Source organism: Centropristis striata, chromosome 18, assembly GCF_030273125.1.
Source record: "Centropristis striata isolate RG_2023a ecotype Rhode Island chromosome 18, C.striata_1.0, whole genome shotgun sequence".
Classification (NCBI taxonomy): domain Eukaryota; kingdom Metazoa; phylum Chordata; class Actinopteri; order Perciformes; family Serranidae; genus Centropristis; species Centropristis striata.
In genome coordinates, this window is record NC_081534.1 from 25,108,941 (window position 1) to 25,131,978 (window position 23,038).

Genomic DNA, 23,038 nt, shown 5'->3' on the forward strand with positions numbered 1-23,038 from the left:
AAATTTGACCTTTTCACAGACCACAGAAAACATTTTTGACTGCTAGCTTCCACTTCAAGATCAGCTTCTATGAATGACAGTCTGCCTGTCAAATAGAGAATGTGTTGACACAAGCTTCAGACATCCTAAAGGTGCTCTGTAAAGCTTTCTTGAAAACAAAATGTATGATTTTCTGTTTTTCTCAACAAAACAATCAAGGTCTAACAAACTTGTTGAAAGCATTTCCTTCCTAATAAAACAGTTGCAATGCAATTTACATGAGTTAAAAGGCACAATGTTTGCCAACTTGCAGCCTTCTACTTCACCGCCTTTGTTTGGTGCATTGCTGTGATTCTTGGCTCTTTACAGGCACCATTTGTTAATGAAACCATGATTCAATGGCACGATGTGAATCTCGCTGCCTGTGTGCTCATGCACAATAAAACGTGGGGATCCACTTGTAAAAAACATTTCATAGTGCTACTGCTGGTCAGAAAATTCTACATTAAGCAGTTATACCAGAAAAGGAAATGCTGGAATAAAACAAGTCTACACACAGGACAGACTATGACCCATTTTATGGGTTCACATGATGTAAAAGATAATTCAGCTTTAAATCAAATGAGCTGATATTTTTGGTGAACACTGATTATTTTCCTGAGTAGAGAAAGGTAAAATTTAAATGTGTAGCAGTGGGGAGAATTATATTAAGAGATAAGTTGAATACAAACCATTTAAATGCTGATCATATTACTCAGTCTAGATTTTTAATGTTTGTGGCCAGATGATTTCACCAATAATTATGTTTATGTTTCTGCCAACTCTGAGGCAGTCATTCCAAGGCTTTGTTATGATTGTAGTACTGAGCAATCAGTGTTCATGTTTGCTGAGATTATCTGCTCTGTCACACATCTAATGAGCAAACTGAAAACTCAAACGCTAATGTGTGTGCTGGAATTACTACAAGATGGGGAAAAAAGCACCATTTCAGTTAGAAATCTTTCGGGAAAACAGGCACAAATCTTTAGGTAGCTAGTGAGTAACACAATGTTGAATGCGTTCAGATGTGAGGGCTTGCTGGAGATATGTAGTTAAAAGTTATCTAGGTTTTCTCTCACGCACCGTGTCCAGAGACGCTGAGGCTCGGAGGTCAGGCAGGAAGCCGACCTCTAACATCTGGAGCAGGAAGCTCTGGTCCTCGATGCCGTACACACGTTCCAGGAAGAGCACCATGGGGGCCTTGTGGTCCGGACAGAAACAGGCTGACATGTCGGGTTCTGTCACTGTGCCGTCTGAGAGGAAAAAACACATTTTAGAGGGTAAAGGTTAATGTGCAATGATTATCAAAATACACACTCCTTTCTATTATTTCTTTTTTTTTTTAAACTCTTTTATTGGTTTTATATAGAGTATAGTCAGAGAGAGAGAAAGTTAGAGAAAAAGATATAAAGTGGGGAAATTAAAGGGGAACAGTGCCTGTTGGGGGGCACTCCACATTACATATAAACAATATTTTACATTTCTTCATTTTTTGACATGTACAGCAACCATTTATCCCAGCCTTTCGAAAATGAGTCTTCCTTAGTTTTTAGTCTATATGTGAGTCTCTCCATTGTTTGAATATCACTGATAATGTTGAGCCATTGTCTGTAGTCGGGTGCAACAGACTGGAGCCAGTTCTTTGTGATGGCCTTTTTTGCTCCAGCAAGAACAATCTTAACCAAATATTGGTCTCCTTTGAGCACCGATCCTTCCATATGTCTCAGGTATAGGACAAGACAAGATTGGCGGATTTTGTATCCTAGTACCTCACATTGCACGACATGGATATTATCCCAGAAAGGATGATTTTTACTGCAGCTCCAAAACACGTGTGTATGTTTAGGATCCACCTTTTCTATTATTTCTTATTTATTTCTCATCTACTCTCTCCTCTCTTTCCAATTTAATTTACTTGTTTACCTTATTGTTAATTCTAAGTTTACAAGAATATGACATGTAAACAAATGTAAATGTATATTAATTCCTGCAATAAATAAATAAATAAATAAATAAAATATATGCACGTTGCAAACATTAGTAGTTATTATTTTGCTTTAATCTGGCACTTTCCTGACATTGCAGTGTAATTTGAAGGAAATTTAAGAGTTTGCTAGGGAAGAGGGGAAAAGGTGAGAAAAGTGGGACGAAGTGAAACAAAAGAGGTTAACAAATAAAATCAATTCTTTTTAGTAGAGTATTGAAACAGAAAGATAAACAGTGTGAATAACTGTCATGGTGTATTTAAATTAAAAGTAATTCCAGGCATGATAAACTGTGAAAAGTTATTACAAATGCAAAATGAGTTCAGTCATTTAAGACACAGCCTGATTTCTTATTAGAAGATGTCAAAAAGAAAATTGGATATGAAGTTAATTTTCTGGTGATTGCTGCTGAAGATGGGATTTTTTTTTTAGCAAGATGATAACTGCACATAAAATTATCGAGCAAAGCATGAACCGCAAAAGGTGTTAGAAAACCTTTGTACTGTGGGCATAATTTTCCACCACAGTAGAAACACAAAGAAGGAGAAGTGAAGGGATATTTACTCGTGAATAAAGCCTGGCTCACATGACACGCTCATTTTCATGATATACCTCCAGCTGGCTGAGCTGAGATGATTTTGCAGAGATATGAATTTATTTTAGTTGCTTTGATCTGGCAGCGTGACTCACAGTACATACCAGCCAAATCAACTTTTTTTTTTCATATTTCTAGGCAGTAAAGTAATGTGGCATGTTAGTTCAGCAGGCAGCAGAGATAGTTTGCTTCTGATATATTGCAGCTTGTGTTTGTATATTTGCTTTAAATCAAATGTGTGAGACAAGTTTCAGCCTTGAATCCAGTCCAAAGACAATTTTTCTGCATCATTTGGAAGCTTTTCAGTGTCATTTTGGCTGCTATTAAGAGTTTTTCCCCACTAAATTTTCAAAATAAGCATTGCTTGTTGTTGCTGCTGCCCCTCTATTTATTTTTTCTATCTAACCTTAAACATCAGGACATCATACAGCAAAAAAACAAAACAAATGACACCAACATACCTTTATTCAACACAGGCATTTTCAGGGGGATGCTGATGATGCCCACCAGGTCTGTTGTTGGAACCAGAGAGCGCAGGATGGCTCGGATACGCAGCGCCTCACCTTTACCCGCATTGATAAGCTGCAATAGACACAAATAAGAAATATTCAACTCCCCATTTCATTCAGGGCATTGTAGTTGCCTCTGTTGTTGTGTAGAAGAGCCTTTGTGTGATGAAAAAGCTCCTCACATGCATCTCTGGAGCGCAGCGTCCCAGCAGGTCAATGAGAGCGGAGTAGAAGGACATGATGGCGTTGCCCATGTGAATAACTTCTTCTTCTTCCTCACCAGACCTGAAAAAAAAACACAAATAACACTCATGGTAGTTTTTCAGAACCAGTGTGATTTTTTTGCATCACAGCTGCTCCATTTGCAACATCAACAAACACAAAAAAAGATAAGAAAAAAGGCTTTTATACATTTAACCTATTACAGTCACCAAAGGCAGTATGATTGTATGATTGTACATTTGATCAAGGATAAAGCTCCATAAGCTTTAGAATTGACTGGTGCACAATAAAGGCCTTCAGACTATCCTTATTAAATTGTGGAACCCTGCATCTGTGATCTGATAATAGAAATTTCTATTCACTGGTCAGGACAGAGAAAGAGACAATGTTGTGTCATAAATTCTATGAGGTAGTTTGATGAGAAAATGGGCACCAGAAGAGTAATAGCTGGACAATTCTGTGCACATTTATAACAATGTTTTGCCATAATACATGATCTCCTTACAGGCCATTGTGTTATACATATTGATTTTGACCTGCTTCCCAATTCTTCTCCTCACTTCATGCAATAATAACCTTCCCCATTAAAATGCAGCCGGTGTATAACAGCCTTTGCATACTGATTTAAGCAGGCAAGGCACCAACACTTTCTTCACAGCTTTATTCACAACTTCCATCTAAGTAGAAGATGTTTAATGCAAATTGATTTGTACTGCACTAAACACACAAAAAACTATAAAAATGCAATTTTATTCCAGTTGTCTTATTTTGGGACTGAATAATGGAAAAGATAGAGATGTTCTGCACCATTACATGGACAGTTTAAATTTCAACCCTGCACTCAAAAATGTGTTTTGCTTATTGTTTCTTCACTTGGATGTTTGAGCTTCACTGTGCAGAATGATGGATATGCAAGATGAGATTGGCAAAAGAAAGTTTTTTCACATTCATCAGCTGAAGTTTCTCTGTGTTCACCTTAAATCTCAGTTAAAGGCATGTACCTGTAAGCATGATTTTGACAAATGTTTATTCACAACATTAGTATTTTTAAATGTCATACAGCATGTCTGGAGTGAAACAATTGTATATAACCTAGTTGAATAAAATGTGAGTTGTACAGTGGTTAAATAATATCCATGGTGATTTTCCTGTTGTGTTAGGAGACTCTTTAGTCTAGAAATAAATCAGATGGTAAAAGTCTTCATTCAGACTGAGAGCAATAAACCCCTTTGTGTAAAACTGCACCGAGAAACTGGAAAGTAAAGAAGTAAATTTCGATCTCCTCCCAGTAATGTGACGGAAAAATATATAAAACCCAAACTGATGTAGAAATCTGAAGAAGCCTAGGGAATAACTAGGGATAATGCTGGTTTGGCTGAGCTCACAAACACACTGGCAAATCTAATTAAGTGTAACAATTCACCACAAAGACGCAGATAATGGGAGACTTTATCACAAGCGACTGCTCAGTGGGATTTTAGTGTCTCATGATAATCTAAACGCTGATTCACAGTCTTTAAACCCTGACTACAACACAGGGATGTGAGAAACAAGTAAGGATTCTCACCCAGTATTGACAGCAGCGGGGGTCTTGGGCAGGTCCAGGGCCGGATCCTCAGAGATCTTGGTGGCCTCCTTCATGGCGGCCAGCAGACCCTGACCGCCCTCTCCCCTCAGGGCGGGGCCGAAACACTCAGGACGTCTGATCAGCAGCTTCACCACCACATTGGCATTTTCCTCCACACTCTCACCTGGTATACAAATACAGCAGAGCAATATAGGTGATGATTTGAGGGTATGACATATAACATTTCAGCTTTTAAATGAACAGTCTGTTACATTTGGTTGCCTGTCAGTAAACCCCTAGTTTCTCTAACTTCCATGTGAAACACCAGATGATACGTCAGAGTATTTGTTAATCATAAAATGTCACAAAATTATACTTAGTAACAGTAATACAGCATTATTCTGCACCACAGCATTATTTTTTTATCAACTTGATGTAATTTTTTAAAGAGATCCTAATCTATTGATATGATATCTTGATTCAGCCTACTGAGATGTGCTACTTTGACAAGTGCCTCAAGCCAGTCACCAGGTTCATGCATACCGTAACATTATAACGTCACAACAATCATCAACAAGCCCATTAAGTCCATAAAATTATTTTTAGTACGATTGTTTTGATCATACATAACAGCCCTGGGCTAGCCCATGATTAAATTTGCCACATAATGTCAGCTACAGCAGCTGTATGGTTTGCCAATTCATCTACATATATGGTAAGTTAGCAAGTTTTTTAATAGCCAGCAACTGACTTGACAATGAACAGTAATTATGTTTATTTTGCTATTTATTTTATTCCTTTCTGTTCCTTATTTTCTCAGTTATCATTAATAGAATTGTTTAAATAATTATAAATGTATAACAATGGTAAACATTATTTAATAAGTTTTATGTTTGAGAAAGTAGCTCTCTCGGTACCTTTCCAGAGTAGTAAAAAATCAGTGCACAATCCATTAAAAAAGGTTTATTTTTTTATTCCAGCTCAAAAAAATACTATATTGGCCACCATATTGGTTATCTATGAATTTTTCCCCCTCTAAAATCAAGAATCACATATTAGTCGGGCTCTAGTTAATTGGGGCTACTACTGATGTGAATAAATGTTACTAAGCAGGACTAAACTTAACTTCAATACATTAACTTGCTTGTGAAGATTATTTATGTATGAGTCATGTGAGATAGTTTTAACCAGCAATAACAGATGTTTAATAATAGAGACAACAACTCCCATAATCCCACATTAATTCACAACGTCAAAGACTTTTTGGTGACGTATAAACTGTCCCCAAAAGGACAGGTCACAGTCTACAGTATTTACGTCATGCACTCAGTAAAAAAGACGTCATACCATTGCAGAAGACGGCGAACCTCAGGAAGGACAGGTAACGCTCTCCCTCTATGGGGTTCCAGCCGAGGTCCGGGTAACCCTTCGCAAGCAGCATGGCGCAACTCTGAAGGCCACAGCCTGCCAGGTACATCACCACCTAGACACACACACACACACAAACACAAACACACACACTTCTGTTTCACTCCTGGGTATTAAAATGGCACACTCTGTCTTTTTGACTGTCAGTGTCAGTAACAGTGACAGCTTGGAAGCATTTGCTGAGCAAGCTTATTCAATTGGCACAAAATCCAACTTCATTTATCACTGAGAACACTTGGGTGGCATGAGGTTTCCTTTTCTGTCTGACTCACTTTCACCGTGCAAAAACGCAGCAGTGATGAGAAGTCATCTCAGCTGTTATTAATGCAAAGAAATCACAGAAAATAAATGAATTTAAAAATAAAAAGTAATATCATGTCAGTGTCCCAGTACATATGAATTTTGACTAAAAGGTTTTTTCATTGCAGTTAACTAAATGACTACAAAATATCTGGTTCTTTAATCTCAGCATGTTATATGTGAATCACATGCTTTACAGTGTCTGAAACAGTATTTAAGACTAAAGTAAATCCATCATAAGACAGATTTATCTGCCACAACAACAAATACCTGGAGGTCATACTGAAAAGAATAAACACTGGCTGGTAACCTAATGAGCCTGGAACCACCGGCTGCACTTAATAATAATGATTCAGTGATCAATAACGGTGTAATTAAAACCCCAGCCACAATCATTAGGACGCGGTCAAACATGTTTGTTTTTGTGGAGGCGAAGTAACAAACCTTCTCCAGATCAGGCTCCTCCAGGGCCAGAGCCAGGCCGTTGTTATCCATCACTGAAGATGCTGCGACATCAAGCGGAGTGGAGCCCCGCATAGCTTCAGAGGCTACACACACACACACACACACACACACACACACACACACACACACACACACACACACAAGATAAGGTGTTAACAGTAAAGAAAACCTTATATTTGCTCTGTACTAAACAACAGGGGGCAGTCTATCTACATATGCTATAGTGATATTCTCTAGTCTCTCTCTTGCAGTTCAGAGCAGCAGGTAGTGGGATGGGATGATCAGAAAAGACATAGTGATTTTAAAAACAGTTTCACTAAATGTTATTGCAAACACTTGTTACTGTGAAAGACAGATTCACACACATAAGACATTGTTACTAAAAGCTCTTCCCATCATTTAGAAAATGGCTCTTCATTGATAATTCTTCATCACTTAAATGAGACTAAATTAGTGTTGCAAACATTTAACCTTTAACCACCTTTAATTCTGAACCCCTTACAGCTGAAACTTACAGTAAATGTACACCTTCTACAATCTAAATCGTTTTGCTTTTATTACCATTGTGAGCTATGGCAGCTGTGTAAAAAAATAGTTTCCCCATTAAATCTCATGGCTCCTCGGATCCTTTGCCTTTCATTGTCATACAAAATATCAGAAACAGCTTAAAACTTACTGAGCAATAAAATACAGCACCGATGCTGTTTCCACATTATGGAAAAAGCTCATGAACACACCATGGTCAGAAGAACGACTTCCCAACTCAGGAAACAGGATTATTTGAAGAGCATGTGAATGCACCATTCCCTTGGCAGAGTTGCAGAAGGGGTGCCTTTCTAGTTGTGTTTAAATTTGTCTTTGTTGACTCATTATTACTTGTATTACACAATGACTGTATCTGTATAGTGAAAAGGGGTTGTTTGGGGTCTAACATATGGGTAGATCTCAAACATTTTTTTTTAGATTTTGGTACATTTGCCAGTGTGGGCAGGTGCTAAGTCCTGCTGGAAAATGAAATCAGCATCTCCAAAGAGCTTGTGGAAGCATGAAGAGCTCTAAAATGTCCTGGTAGATGGCTGCTATGTTGACTGTGGACAGAAAACACAGTGGACCAACAGCAGCAGAGGACATGGCCCCAAATCACCACTGACTGACTGTGGACTCACATATTGAACTTCTTCACAATACTCTAATTTTCTGAGACACTGAGTTTTGTGTTTTCATTATCTCTAAGCCAGAATCATCATAATCACAAGAAAAACATGCTTGATATATTTCACTCTATGCAAATGTATAATGTAGGAGTTCCACTTTCTGAAATGATGGACAAAAAATATTGAACTTTTCCATGATATTCTAATTTTTCTGAGATGTACCTGTACTTTTACTAGACATGATTGATGAGAATGATGAGAGTGAGTTAAGTCCAACTTATTTTTAGCAATATATTACAACTAAAAATATACTTTACCAAAAGCTGAGAAAACTATTAAAGGGTAATGGACATCTGTCTCCAATCAACTACAATGTCAATTAATATTGTAATCAATGCGTTTACAATAAGCACCAATCAGAAACTCTGATAACAGTCACAGGAATCCACTGATTCATTATAAGTTAATAAATCCCCTGTGACAAAAACTCTACTCCACCTACTCTGATAACAACTTTGCAAATTAAGATTAAAACAACATATATCAGTAAATGCTTTATAAATATAACCATGTTCGTCATTCAGGCAAACTTAAACAGAAACAGAAACACACAGCACATGTCTCCCAGCTCATTCACATTGACATGTGTGATTTATGAGTAAGCAAATATCACATGTCATATATCATATTAGGCCTAACAAACTGGTGTGTTTGCCTTCATCTGTCCTCTTCGCACCATGCGAACCTCTCCTCTTTCACAGGCAGGAGCTTTAGTTTACAGCAGCAGCAGCCGGAGCCCAGTGACTCATCAGTCCTGCCCTGCATGACTAAATAACCCCCCGTCCCTCATTCTCCTGCCTTTCTCTCTCTCTCTCTACCATTCTTCTCTCTCTATCAGCTGCTGCCTTCTCTTCCCCTTTCTCTTTCTAACCAACACCCTGGCATAATGTGGGCGATAAGTTTGTGGCTGCACTTCAATTAGCTAGAAAAAAAAAAACCTTCCAGCAAGTGGAACCTGTTGGTTTCAGTGGACATTTTGCATCATTTTTGGAGCAGCAAAAGAGCAATTTTTCAGCCTCTGCAATGTGGTAAATACTTGAAGAAATTCAAAATGTCAAGGACTCCATTTAACTTATTCTCTCGATATTTCTCCCTTCCACTATACCCTGCATCTTTTTCTTCAGGACGTTCTCCTCATCCTTCATTTTTATATTTTTCCACACATTTTTAAACCTATGTCTTCCTCCCTCAGGATGATATACACTGACTGATACAGTAGAAAATGCTGTAAGGCATTGTTAGAAGATGAGACGAGAGTAGACGTCTCATTTACTGCCTCTGGCATCACTCACCCAGCCCGACGCTGCTGTTCTCCAGCAGGTAGCTCAGGTGGTCAAACATGGCCTTCTGGTTCTGGCGGCTGATACGACAGAAGTAGCACAAGAAGCGACAACAGCTGGCCACCATCTTGGGAAAGGCGATCTCCTGAGGACAAAAAATGAACAACCCCAGTTTTATTCATGTATTTTCCCCCCAACTTTATTTTTATCGACATTTCAGGCAAAAATGTGGCCAACATAACACGTGTAACCCACTACTTTGTCACCTTATCGCCATAGATTGCCTGTCAACTGTTCTTGCATTTAGAAACCTGCAGACACTTTATACTAGTAAGGGTGGCTAATAAATACATTCAGGCCCTCCCAACTGTTGCATATGATATAACACAGCGAGTGACTTGTCACTGTTAAGAAATGAATTTAATGTCTCGCACATGTAACTTTTCTTCCTTTTTTTGTTTGTTACTAATTGTCCCTTCTTTAAATTGTCTCAGATCTTCGTTGCCTCAACTGGATGTTAAGACAATGGAACCCAAAGTGGTGCAATAAGAGTCTAGTCTGCCAATTCCTGTTTTTAAAAAAAACAATTAAAATATGTAAACTTAAAATATGTTGTTTATATTTTAAAGAATGTGATTAATACTGTCTTCATTATGAAAATAAAACTTTTGTTCACATTTTACATTTTTGAGAATGTAATTAATATTTTCTTCATTAATTATTGATGGATTTATGATGCAGGCCGCCTGATCAAATAACAGCTTGCCCGGGTCTGTGGTTAGAACTGAACTCCATGTATCACTAATGCACATGTACGTATGTAAATATATATATATATATGTATATGTTTGTATATATATATATATATATATATATATATATGTGTGTGTGTGTGTGTGTGTGTGTGTGTGTGTGTGTGTGTGTGTATATGTATATATATATATGTATGTATATGTATATATATATGTATATATGTATATATGTATGTATGTGTGTGTGTGTGTGTATATATATATATATATATATAGTCCATTGTCCATTTTTTCCCCCAGTCTTTAAGTTAAAGTTTTTCTAAAGACCTTTTTATTCTGAGACATGGGTTTGTCTTGAGGTATTGCCCAGATATAGTGAGAAAAGGGCAGTCAATTCTATTCCAAAAATCTTTATCAATCTCTTGCCAATGTGAAGGGCAGAAAATATGAAAATGGTCAGCTATTTCTTTTTACTCCACTGCCTCTAGCATTTATGCTGTCCCTGGAAAAAAAATAGATTTTAGAGTTACAAAATATATTATTTTCTTAGAACAAAACTCTCTCCAGGACCTTGAGTTGGCAGTCTCAGCCTGGCTTTCCCATATATGATTCCAATCATCTTCAGATATCTCCAGGCCTCATTCTTTCTCCCCATATCTGTTTGACACAGACAGTAGGGTCCGTTTTAAGAGTGTCAGAGCTTCAGGCTTTAAAGTGAATCTGAAACTCTTTAATATTCTCTACGATATACTGTTTGAGCCAACCTGACGTAAAGAGAGACAGGAAAACAGTTTTTGAAGATGATATCTAGCCTTTAGCTCAGTTGAAGTTTAATCTATTTTGATATGTCTGGAGGAGTCTCGTACGCTTGGTTCTGATAAAAGCCTAAAGTGTAGTCAATAAATCAAATGTATTTTCTGTTGAGAATGCAACAACTACAAAATCATTTCACCTCTAAGCCCTTTTGCATAAAATTCCGTTACTTCTATTATTCATCCTTATACTAGTTTGGGTTCAGTCTAAGAGTCAGTTTGAGCATAAATCTAAGAATGAACTACTTTTTGTCCACGCCGGAGATGGAAGTAAATTGCCAGAGAAATAGATAGCAGAGGGAGGGAAATCTTCACCTTATCTCCGGCATAAAAATGCAAATATGAACAGTGTAGAAAATCACACTCGTCATCAGAGAAGTTGCCCTAACGGCTCAACTTTTAATCATGCCAAATGTCTCCACTTTTAAAAGCCAAAGCTATTTTATTACCTTTCATTACCTTTTTATTATCGGTTACCTGTGTGTTAACACTGTGCACAATTGGAAATCAATATTTTATTTGTCTGTGTTGAAAACCTATTATTAACCTTTTTTTTTGTAGTGTGTTCATTTTACACTTTGATAATATGTTACAGAATTATATCATGTAATCAATATGTTATTGTAAGAGTAACTGTGAGAGTAAATATTGCACCCTATACACTTACAAGCTGTGGGAATGCCACTTTATATGGCCACAGTAATTGAAGCGCACATATCAAGTAGCAGTAAACTGGTCTGGAATTTATGTCTGAGACTGCGTGATGAGACTGCCAGAGTCAGATGTGAAGGCCTGAATGTCTCCCTGAGGTCTTTCTGTCTGAGGTTTAATTCATGCTTGGCACTGGACGTGGCATTAAATCACAACCATCTCTTCCAGCTTCTGTCAGCACTGCCCAAAAAGGACAGGCTTGAGTGGCCTCCTTCTCACCCTTCTCCTGCCCTCCTGTGCCCTCTCCATTACACTTGTGTTTTTTTTTCTGAGTATTAGGTTGTTGATCTTGGCTTACTTCAGCTTCTTAGGATACAGTTTGTTTTCCTGAGATCGGTATACAATCTATTAAACCCAAAAGGTTAGCCTTGGTCAGATACATTCAATCATATAGTTGCAGGCAGAAAACTCTGGATCAGAATCAGAAACTAAAGTCTTCCTGTTTTGTTTGTGTGCATTTTCCCTGACATCTATAGAATGGTTGAGATGAATCAAAACTGACTGATAATGATGCATTTGAAATTAGTTTCGTAATGCATAATTAACCATAAGAATTTCTTTAGAAGGCAGGTGTATATGGCTCAGAACCTTAACTTTGTCAAGGGTTATTGCTTTAACACCAATCTGCTTGTGACTTTCATAGACAGGATCTCAAAGTACAGCTGGTGGTAGGAGTATGTACAGTTTGGGGAATCTATGAAGTGCATCCCTGCTCTATGCAGATGATATGGTTCTGTTGTCTTAATCCTTCAGCACACACTGGGAAAAAGATTGATTTCTTCCTCTGGGTTGGGAGGAAAGGGAGTGTGATGGGCAGGTGGTTGGTACGTCAACAGCAGTGATGTGGGCGTTGTAACAGACTGTTGTGGTTAAGAAGGAGCCAGACCGGATGGCAAAGCTCTCGATTTACAACTACCGACCCTCACCTATGGTTGTAAGCTTTGGGTTGGGACCAAAAATGTATCTACTTACCACAGCACACCCTTGACTAACAAATGTGTTGATTTGATTGTATTTCATTCTAAACAAAACATTTGCAAAATGTATTTCTTTAAGCTTTTAAATCCTGCAAAGTTTAGATCCACATTAACTTGCCAGCAGGCTTCTTCCTTCCAGCCTTTGTTGGCACATTGATGCTTTTCTTGGAACATTACTGGCAGCTGTAGATCAGTGGAATAGTGTGAAACCATTGGCAGGAATGTGTATCACGTCACTGTGTGGGGACGCAAGTCAATGAATGCATGCAAATATAAAACGGGCACTTACTCATGAAAATGAGGTCAGAAACATCCCAGAGTACCTTTATGTCTTTAAGTTCTCACAAAGGTCCACTGACTTCTCAATAAGTTTTGATTTAAAAAAAAGAGGATTTTTTTTTTAGGTGGTAAAAGGGAAGCTTAACAAGCTAGCACTTGCAACGGTTAACTTTAGCTCACTTAAGCTTGAAATTTAAGTCGGAGTTAATAGAGGTGCTCATAATATTACAAAGTTTTGACATTAACAGATTCATCCCAGCTGAGCAAATGAAATGAAGACTGTCTAGAGCTCCAGTACACACTGGGCTGTATGGACCACAGCTAATATAAAAAAGTCCTAGCATGTTGACATGTTGTCAGTGTGGTCTACGTACTTGTGCCTTATCTCCTCCCAGCACGTTGACCATGACCTCCATGACAGTCTCGTGCATGCCCAGTACTCTCATCAGGTTGGGATGTTGGTAGAAAACCTTGTTGTTCATGATGTCGCTGAGAATACAAGAAAGGGATTCCTGAAGCTCATGATGTGATGATGTAAGAAACGGGGAACAATTGCGTAATGGTAACCATCATCAACAATTATATTTTTTGCATTACAGTCTAAATTGCATTAAAAAAAATGCATTTATTGCAACACATTTTCTTACCCGAGTCCATCAATCATGAGTTTCTCCTCCTCTTTGCCCATGCGCACTGAGAGCAGAGACCTGATTTGACCCAGAGATACCAACAGGTTAATAGCATCCTGAACCGACGCGGCACTGATGGTGTAGGATTTCTTCATGGCCCGGAGCAGCTCCCCGATGCCGTCATACTGCCTCCTTAGCAGGCTGAACATCACTCTAACCAGCTCTGGGTCCTGGATGTGAGACTCCTGAGCCCAGCTGGTTATGGTCTGGGAGATCAGCTCCTTCAGGTTGGCTGTAGAAGTGACAATTCAACATCCAAACAGTGAATAATGGTATAGAGGTAGTAAAGTTAGCGCATCTTTTTTGATCAGTGTCACAGGCATAGCCTATTTAAACTTTTATAACTCTCAAAGTTTATTTATAACTATGACATTTGAAGGAATGGACTACTGAACCAATATATCTGCTATTGACAACTGGCTGAGTACATCACCAGCTGATTTTATAACATTTTGTCATTTTATTTTACTAATTTAATGGTCTGCCCACTGAGCAGCTGCCCGCATATTTTCACATCTTACTCTGGTTTTATGACTAAACCAGAGTTGGAAAGACTAGTAAAAAAGCAAATAAACAATGCATGCAAATAAAGCAGCATCAATAAACAGCATCGTTTGCCATTTCTAACAAACTGGAACTCATTGGAGCTTAGTAGGGGGACAGTAAAAAGGGCCAAGAGCAGACAACAGAGTGCATCTCTATTCAATTGTTCTCTCTGGCTCATACAATGCTTTATAATAACATGCTGTGCCAAAATGTTGCAGATTTGGAAGAGGTGGCCTGTAGTACAAGAACAATGAAGAAGCGCTTCTGTAGTGCCATTGTGTTTGTGCTTATGGTAGTCAAGTCAAGGTTCAGTTTCTAGGTTGTTATTTTATCTTATAAATTAATCGAGGGGGCACAAAGATACACATTCACCCACATAAATACAGGGGGAAACCCAGTTTAGTGTGGATATGGAATACATAATTACTGTGTGGAACAACAGCCCCTCTTCAACACTACACTAACTGGTTTATACCTATTAAAAGGCAAAGTCCAACAATCAGAAAATACATTATTTCTGTGTATGAACACAAAATGCTGATGCCAGCTCATACTGTAATATCTGCTCCAGGTCCCACCATGTGCTGCATCAGGAATCCCATTTTACACCTTCAAACAATGGCTCACAGTAGTTTAGCTCATTCTTAATAGGAAATACATATTATGCACCCTACGGTTCAGGGACAGTGTCAGCACAAGTCTAATACCTCGTTCCCACTGCAAGGTAAGGCTCCGCTTTTGGTACCAGGTGCTTTCTGTTTGTTTTACGCTGGGGAAATTCGCATCAGAAATACTTCATTAGGAATGTTTCATTAATTCTGTCTGAAATAAAACTATGGCTGCAATTTTTGATTTGGTATGTGTGTATTATCTTATCTCTTTATAGGTTAAAAGTAACTCTTCCAGCACTCACGGCAATGCGTTTAAGCCATCATTCAGGTTTTAAGTGCTCATAATCAAACTTATATGATTTTATTAGACGCCTCAGGGCTGCTTGCAGGCTGTATGCAGTGCTGTGATGATTCCATTTGAATTTTAGATATTTACAAGCTGAAGTGGCGAGTGTAATGTACAGTATGTGCAAGGTGGAAAAGCTACATGAGGAGCATCCGACAAAGAGTTAAAGACGTACCAAAACAGCACAAGTTTGCTTTGTTTAAAAGCAAATTCAAGCAGAAGGAGGAAAGAAAAAGTAGGTGTAAGTCTTTATGATGATTTATGTGCTCCTAATTTTGTAATAAGCCAAGATGTCTTTATGTACATTGATGATACTGTCATTCATACAGTACACTTGGGGATGTTTGCAGATTAATTAACAGTGTACTTTGAAGTAATATCTGACTGCCTTGACACCTTAAGTCTGGGAATGCAGTTTGTCATTGGGTATGTGTGATCTGTCAACATGACAGTCCAGTCAGCAGTAAATTAATTAACGGACAAATTTAATTTAGTATTTGACATGGTGTCTCAGCTGAGCACTCGGAGAAAGATGATTGAAGCATTAGAACTGTGGTGTTGGTACACCTGATGTCTACAAGTCAAACTGAGATTGTTGGATGTTGCATGTTTAATATGAGGCTGTAAATTGTTCAATACAAAACACAAAGCAACTAACAACATCCACTCATCGCTGAGCAAACCTAATGTTAGGATTTGCATAATGCAGCTACTGAAATATCTACTACTACTATTAACCTTTTTGTTCTGCAGTAAGTTGACTTATAAAAGGTGAGGGTATAATTAACTTTTGCTTATCCTTCAAACTTTTGACTCCTTGGAATAAAATGTCTGAAACTATTTCTAAGGACTGTTCAGAAACAGCTGTGGCCTCAGATCCCCAGGCACCGCGAAAAAGGTTTTTTAATTTAAAAAAAGAAAAAAAGAAAGAAAGAAAAAACATGTCTCCACCTCATACATTTATAGTGCACAAAATACAAGATAGATGCTACGGAGACAAATTAAACTTTAGGGGAGGCTATTTTTCGAAGGTGTTAAATCTGGGTGATCCTTTGAAACTTTGTTTTAAGGTGTCATCAAACTTTAATCTCACAGACAAGCAATAAAACTGGGCAAAACTACAGAGGAACTCAGTGAACTGTAGTGATAAATGAAAGAGGCTCTCCATCTCGCCAAATGATTACATTGTTATTCCAAAGCTATCGCTGAACTTTGAGTGTTTAAGTCAAACAGCCCAACATCTGTGGCAAACAAAGGGTCAGATTGGAGCAGAATCCTAATGAGAGACGAGGCAGATACACAGAGAGAGGAAGGGAGAGAGGGAGCAGACTGCCCTGAAGGTGAATGTCTCACAGATTCACATCTGCTCTGCATCGTCTCAAACAGTGGCTCACATGGGAGTCATCACTAACACAAAAACGGCCCTGTCTGCGAGCTATTCTGCAAACGATCACACACAGTCAATATGGGACTATTTATAAAAACTATTAAGTTTCATAGCTGCTCCAAGGTGTTTTTTTTTAGCACAACTCAAACACTGAGTTAGTTATATTCATAACTAGCTTTTACAACATATCAAAGCTCTCATTCCATAACTTAGGTGCAGTGCCTTATCCAGGAAGATGCTGCTGAGATCACTGAGATGTGGAGGGATGTGGGAGTGAAAAGAAGCCTGGGTGGCATAAAGTTACACTGGGCGGGATATTAAAAAAAATCTGAAAGTCTAAGAATTTTCAAGAATACAGGCAGAGATGCTGTATTGAGCTGATGTCTTGTAGTGAATAGTGCTAGCCACCAGAGGTCAATCTCTGGGTCAGTGAAATAGGCAGCTGAGGTGAGAAAGATCACAGCTACAATTGGTGGGGACAACATAATCTCTGTTTGAATGTGATGTCATGAGAAGGCGTATAAATAATATGCCACTTTTGGGGGAAGTTAAGCATTTTTAAGCTTTTCACGTTTCACATTTACGCCTTGTTTTCATTCCCAACTCATCACAAACAGATTTCCCATCTATTCATTATTTTATGCGCCATAAGTATTTAAACCCAACATAACTTGTCTAAGTGGGCTAGACAGTGTCATTCATACTGATATGCTATGCTACTATACTCTGGCTGGCTAGCCTGGCTTTTTATTTATCAATTTCTAACACGAATGCCATTATAAACCATATACACTGTCAAAAATCAGTAAAAACGTAAGGAAAAAATAGATAATGCCAACTTTTCCAAAATCAGTTTTGTTTGTTGTTATTTAAATAACACTCAAAAGCAGCTCAGTTCTAGCCTGGCTAACGACAGACTATATCACAAATGAGATATAGTCTGAAGACCACCTATTAATTTTTCCGTAGAGGAGGCGTGGTTTACGATCATCCAGAGCCGTTTATTGGGCGCTACGAATGTCTATCATAAGCAATATGTACGTCGCTCTTAGCCAATCGTATCAACCCCATTGATAACCCCATCCTGTTGGAAGCAGGGCTAAAACATCCTTTTTGGTGGTGGTAAAGGAGTGTAAAGCCAAACGTTGTTCTTCTTTTAAAATAAACTTTCGCTCTAAACTATCTAGAACACTGTCTACAGCTAGATCAAAAGAGAGCTTCGCATCTGCTGCAGCCATGTTGGATCTGTGAGAAAACTACAGGCGTCCGTCTGTCGAATAGTACGCGTCATCGTCTTGCCGTCACTCCCCGTTCTGTGATTGGATACCAAAAGCAGGGCTAAGAATCGGCCATGGACACCATGCCACCTTGCAGTTCCAAACGAAATTGAGCGCGCAAAGCATTATGGGTATACCCAGGCTAGCTCAGTTCTTGAGTAACTTGAGCTAGCCAGCCAGCTGAATCTGAAGGTATGTTAACAATTATTAGTTGTTAGTTATATTAGTATAAGTACAACATTATTAGCTTTTTATTAGTTATATTAGTGTAATGCACTACTCCCTATAAAAGTGACTTACCACAGTGTTCTTCTACAGCTTATAAACTTCTATTTTGTGAATTCTATTGAGAATATCTTGTGTAATATTGAATAATAACTTAAATTCAAAGCTTTCATGAAGTGGTTAGCTTGATGTTGCAGTCATTCAGATCGTACACGGAGATGCATACATTTACAGATTACATAATGTAACATTTGCATGTTTTCTTTAAAAAATGAAGTGGATGAAGAGTAGCTTGTTTCCTCTTCCATCATTGAATATGTCTACTTCAATATGATCTCAATATGATATAGGAAAGGTGATGCAGGTCTGCCAGAATCATCTCGAATCACATCATCTGTCCACTTATGGAGCTTTTCAATAATGCAGGCTAGGTGTGGGAGGCTTGAGTAAAGCATTAAAATTTATAGCAGAGTCATGCAGTGGCTGTCCATTAGTCTTCTATTATTTGACAGTACATAACCGTGCTTTCAGCAAAGGGCAGCAGAACGAATAGTGAAACGGCTGACCCCAGCTCGAAGCAAAGACCTTGTTGAACCAGAAGCTGGGCAGCTTTTATGTTCTGTATCATTTATGATGAAATCTGTACATATTTTAAGGTTTTCCAATACCAGTTTGATTCTTAATTACAAATGTGGTACATCTAACAACTATTTCAGAATGTGTTATGGCTTGCAAACTTTTACACGTTGTATAGATATTGATACAATGGCATGCAAGAAAACTAAAATCCTGTCTGAGCTGTGTAGTACAGAGATGAAAGTTCCTTACTCGGAGCAGCCTGTTCCTTCTCTGTGGGTTCCTCTTCTGTCTTCTGAGGCGGGCCTTTGATCTTGTAGAGTAAAGCGAGGAGACGGCCTTTAATTGAAGTGTCTTGCTCTTCTTCTTCCTCCTCCACAGGAATTCCTGCAAGGGAAAACGCATTTCTGTCAGACACTCAGAAATTCAACATTTTATTAAAAAGTTAGTGGTACTAGATTTCTGTTGCAAAAGAGGCTAAGTATAGTATGTTGTATGGCATATGATGAGTTCAAAAACAAAAACACCTTTTTAGTCAAAGATCAAGAGGACTAAGTTTGTTAGAGAAGATATATTTACTGAGCCACGTACAAATTAATATTAATTAATATCAATGAACCAAAATCAACAATATTTGTAAGAGAATTGAATGAGCAGTTGGACTCTACCACAGTGCAGCCGCAATTCTTCATGGAAGGAGTTGAGTTCATCCTGGATGTCCTCAGGACAGGGGCAGTCCTCCCCTGCACTGAAATTCAACAGGATGTTGATCTGCAGGAAACAGACAAACAGAACACGGGAGGGAGGCACGGAGCAGGGAAGGGAATATAAAATGTGTTTTAGAGAGCAGGAGGGATGAGGAGAAGGAGGGAGAAATAAGCAAACAAGTGTGTGAAAGAATGCATAAAATGAGGATGGCACACAGAGAGGACAGCACCATTATTATTCTCAGTCATAACTCAACAGCAGAAACTCATGCTGTCTCCTGCAGTGAGTGCTAACATGGGCTGCTCAGATAGTATCTGTCTGATCAATGCAGAGGGGGATAGTCTGCAGCATTTACATCAAGTCTAGTGACAATGTGAAAATTAAAACCTTCAAAGAAATGCTTAATGACAGGACTTAGAAATAGCTTTAACGATACATTCTTCTAAATAGCTATAAATCTGCTGTGTTTGCTGTCACAAGCTAACAGACTAAATATACATGAGCTGCTTCCTCTGGCGAAGCAAATGCAGCGTCCAGCTTAGACTATTCTGATGACTATTTCTGGCAGGGCTTTTTAATAAACCATGGGAGCAACATACAGCAATCTTGGGAGGATGCTGCCTACAGTTTGCACCTGCTGCTGACCACTACAGTACTTTTTTTCCAGGGATCAGAGTGTAGCTTTAGACATGATGTGCTTATCTGCAAGGCTTTGCAACTCAGAGGAAGTGCAATTAAACATTTTGAACATGAAAGCTTTGCAGTCGTGCAGATCCTAACTTTGGGCTCACTCTTTAAGGCGCAACCGTGTTGTATGCAAGAACTCTACTCGGCAGAAAAGCAACTGAACTGAACACAAACAGAAATGAAACGACTGGGACTTTTTGGCTAATGGGCAGGAAGAATAATGTTGTACCCCTCTATTCCTCTCCGCTCTGGCTCTGAGACACACTGAAAGAGATATGGATGTTAAATGGGGCCTCCTCATTAGCTACAAAAATCTGAGCCCCTGGCACTTCAGTGTGCTGACGCAGTTATTACACACTGGGCTGAAAAACACTGAAAGCATGTGGCGTGAGGGAGAGATCGGTTTAGTTTGTGTTAAAGTTAGCCACTAAGGAGCAAGATCCAACACTTAATCACTGGGTCTTAACAACTATTTCAACTGCTTCTATCTGTGCTTTTATATTTTTAAAAGAGTAGAAAGCAGGAAACCAAAAAGAGTTTGAAAAAGGAAAACTGAGGAATCAATTGCTTTGAACAAAGTGTTTTAAACATCCAACATTTAACACAAGTTGGTTTAGCCATTTTCTGAATGCCTAGAAGTGTAATGTTCCCAGAATCAAAATTAAAGATGAAAGCTGCCTCTAGTAACAATGCTGCTTAAATGTGGAACAAATTGCCAGAAGCGAGACTTGTTGAGACAATGCTGACAATTTTTTTTTACCACTGATTTAATTAATTTTCTTTTAGGTCAAAGATTTGTTCGATTTCATTAGTTGTTTTTATTCCGTGTGCTTTTGATTCTTTGTTCTTGTTGGGGTTTTTTTTAAATCAGGTTTCCTGTGTTTTTACCTGTCTAATCTGTGAAACACTTTTTGTTGCCTTTGGTCATGAAATGTGCTGTATAACTGTCTTACCTTGCATAGTATTTAAGGTGCTTACACACAACATAATAGTAGAACTAGACCAATAAATATCAGCCCAGATAATGGTTGTTCATAATAATATCTATTATGATTCAATCCCAATTATGGACGATATGAGGAGTAGCTGTTATCAGAGATACTAATTTGGATCCAAATAAACAGTAATGCTTGCACAGTCCAGTCTGCCCCCTGACTGACCACACAGGGCCCAGTGAAACCTGAATCTGACCTCTCAAAAGTGGAAAAGGCCGATTGCTTCAACATCTGTTGTTAGTGCAGAAAAACCCTCAGGCGATTATTTTAGTCCGAAGGTTCAGATAGCACCAACTCCTCTGTCTGCAGGTTTAATTTAAGATTCCTTGCAGCATCTATGCCCTTGTGAAGCAGATTCATTTGGTACATATTCTGTTGTTTAAAAAAAAAAAAAAAACCTGAACCAAACATTGCAAACAGTTTCAAGGCTAACCTTTATATTAGTGGATTTATCCTGCTTCTACAGTTGAACACGGTATAATGCAAATTCCCATTTTGGGACTAATAAGAATTTTATTCTCTTGAAGTAGCAGTGTGTAGGGGGATCTAGTGGCAGACATGGAATATAGAATTCATAGTTGTGTTTTCATTAGTCACCTGAAAACCTTCATATCTACATTGAGAGCAGGTTCTCTTCGACAGAGCCTATCATGTTGCATCACTATGTTTCTACAGCAGCACAGAATGGATAAACCTGTTTTCTGTACTGGCTGTACAGAAGACTTTAAGTAGAATAGATGCTAGATGCCACTTAATCCTACAAGCTGCAACTTTAAATGTCAGCCACTTTACTCTCACTGCACGGTCAACTTGCTCAAAATTCAATTTAGCCTCCCATACGGCCCTTTGGGAGTACCTGCTGAAAATAAAGCTAAGGAACAACCACAAACTAAAAGGTACTCGGAAAACTACAAAATCCTGGGCTCTCATTTCTGCCTTTAAATCTTTTCCAGTCAAAGTTATTGATTTTTTTTTCCACCCCGAGGCTCAAGTGATCATTCTGGGGTTTTGTTCAACTATAATACCTCAAAACATCTTGAACATAAATTACATCTCAAGCAGGATTGTAAACGCTTTCTCATGCGTGTTTTGGTCCACTGCAGTGTTGTACCTGCTCATGTGGGGGGGAACGAAACTCTTTAGTCTTCTTGGCGGTGACGGCGGCGGACATGTTGAGCGCCAGCATCAGCTCGTTGTAGCGGAACTTCTGGTTGTACTGCAGCTTGGAAACGAAGCTGTCAGAGAAGGAGACGATGGACTCGATGCGGTGCTTCAGTTCACAGTCGCAGAAGTAGTGGAGCAGCTCACACATCTGAAAACAAGACAATAATTCAGCAAGAATGCCATCAAGAGCATGTGTATAGTGTATTAGTGCTATGGTTTAAGATAGAGAAAATAGTGCTTTTGGTCAATGAGATTTCCCCAAAATTAATCTTTTAAAAAATTGTATGTTTTCTGCTTAATAACTGTTAGTTAGTGGGTAGTGTACTCCCACTTCTGTAGTGTGTGACAGCTGTATTTGTGTGCTTGTATACCCTGCTTTTATTTGTTATAATGATCCACTTAAAAAAAATCCCTTTAAGTTTGAATGTTTACAACATTCTGGACTTTTGTCATTGCTACCAAAATTAATATGCCACCGCTGCCTTCCTTTGCACTCAAGCAGTCACTTCTCAGTAAGAGATAAATCATAAAAGCCCCAAACTGCTGACAAATGAGGAATAAGTGGACCAAATCGGATGAAGGCAATAGCAAGGGGAATATTTTTTTCTAATTACAACCGTCAATATTAATTGAAGGACTTAAGATTAACTATTTCCAAGCTCACATTAAATTGCTGGAATGTAAGTGCATGTTTTTATGATCATCTTCATTAC

The 23,038-nt window shown here is 38.5% G+C and overlaps 1 protein-coding gene across 2 annotated transcripts in view; it reads right to left on the minus strand.

The window, feature by feature from the left end:
* The window catches only part of ryr3 (ryanodine receptor 3), a 147,486-nt gene that overhangs the window by 46,142 nt on the left and 78,306 nt on the right, over nt 1–23,038 (minus strand). For both annotated transcript variants that reach the window (XM_059356626.1, XM_059356625.1), the window contains 12 exons: nt 22,273–22,473; nt 19,440–19,542; nt 19,024–19,158; nt 13,762–14,035; nt 13,489–13,603; nt 9,596–9,728; nt 7,069–7,172; nt 6,244–6,379; nt 4,897–5,080; nt 3,290–3,392; nt 3,060–3,180; nt 1,102–1,271 (listed from right to left, as the gene is read on the minus strand). In XM_059356626.1, the coding sequence (XP_059212609.1) occupies nt 1,102–1,271; nt 3,060–3,180; nt 3,290–3,392; nt 4,897–5,080; nt 6,244–6,379; nt 7,069–7,172; nt 9,596–9,728; nt 13,489–13,603; nt 13,762–14,035; nt 19,024–19,158; nt 19,440–19,542; nt 22,273–22,473 (1,779 nt within the window). The remainder of the gene's footprint in view (nt 1–1,101; nt 1,272–3,059; nt 3,181–3,289; nt 3,393–4,896; nt 5,081–6,243; nt 6,380–7,068; nt 7,173–9,595; nt 9,729–13,488; nt 13,604–13,761; nt 14,036–19,023; nt 19,159–19,439; nt 19,543–22,272; nt 22,474–23,038) is intronic.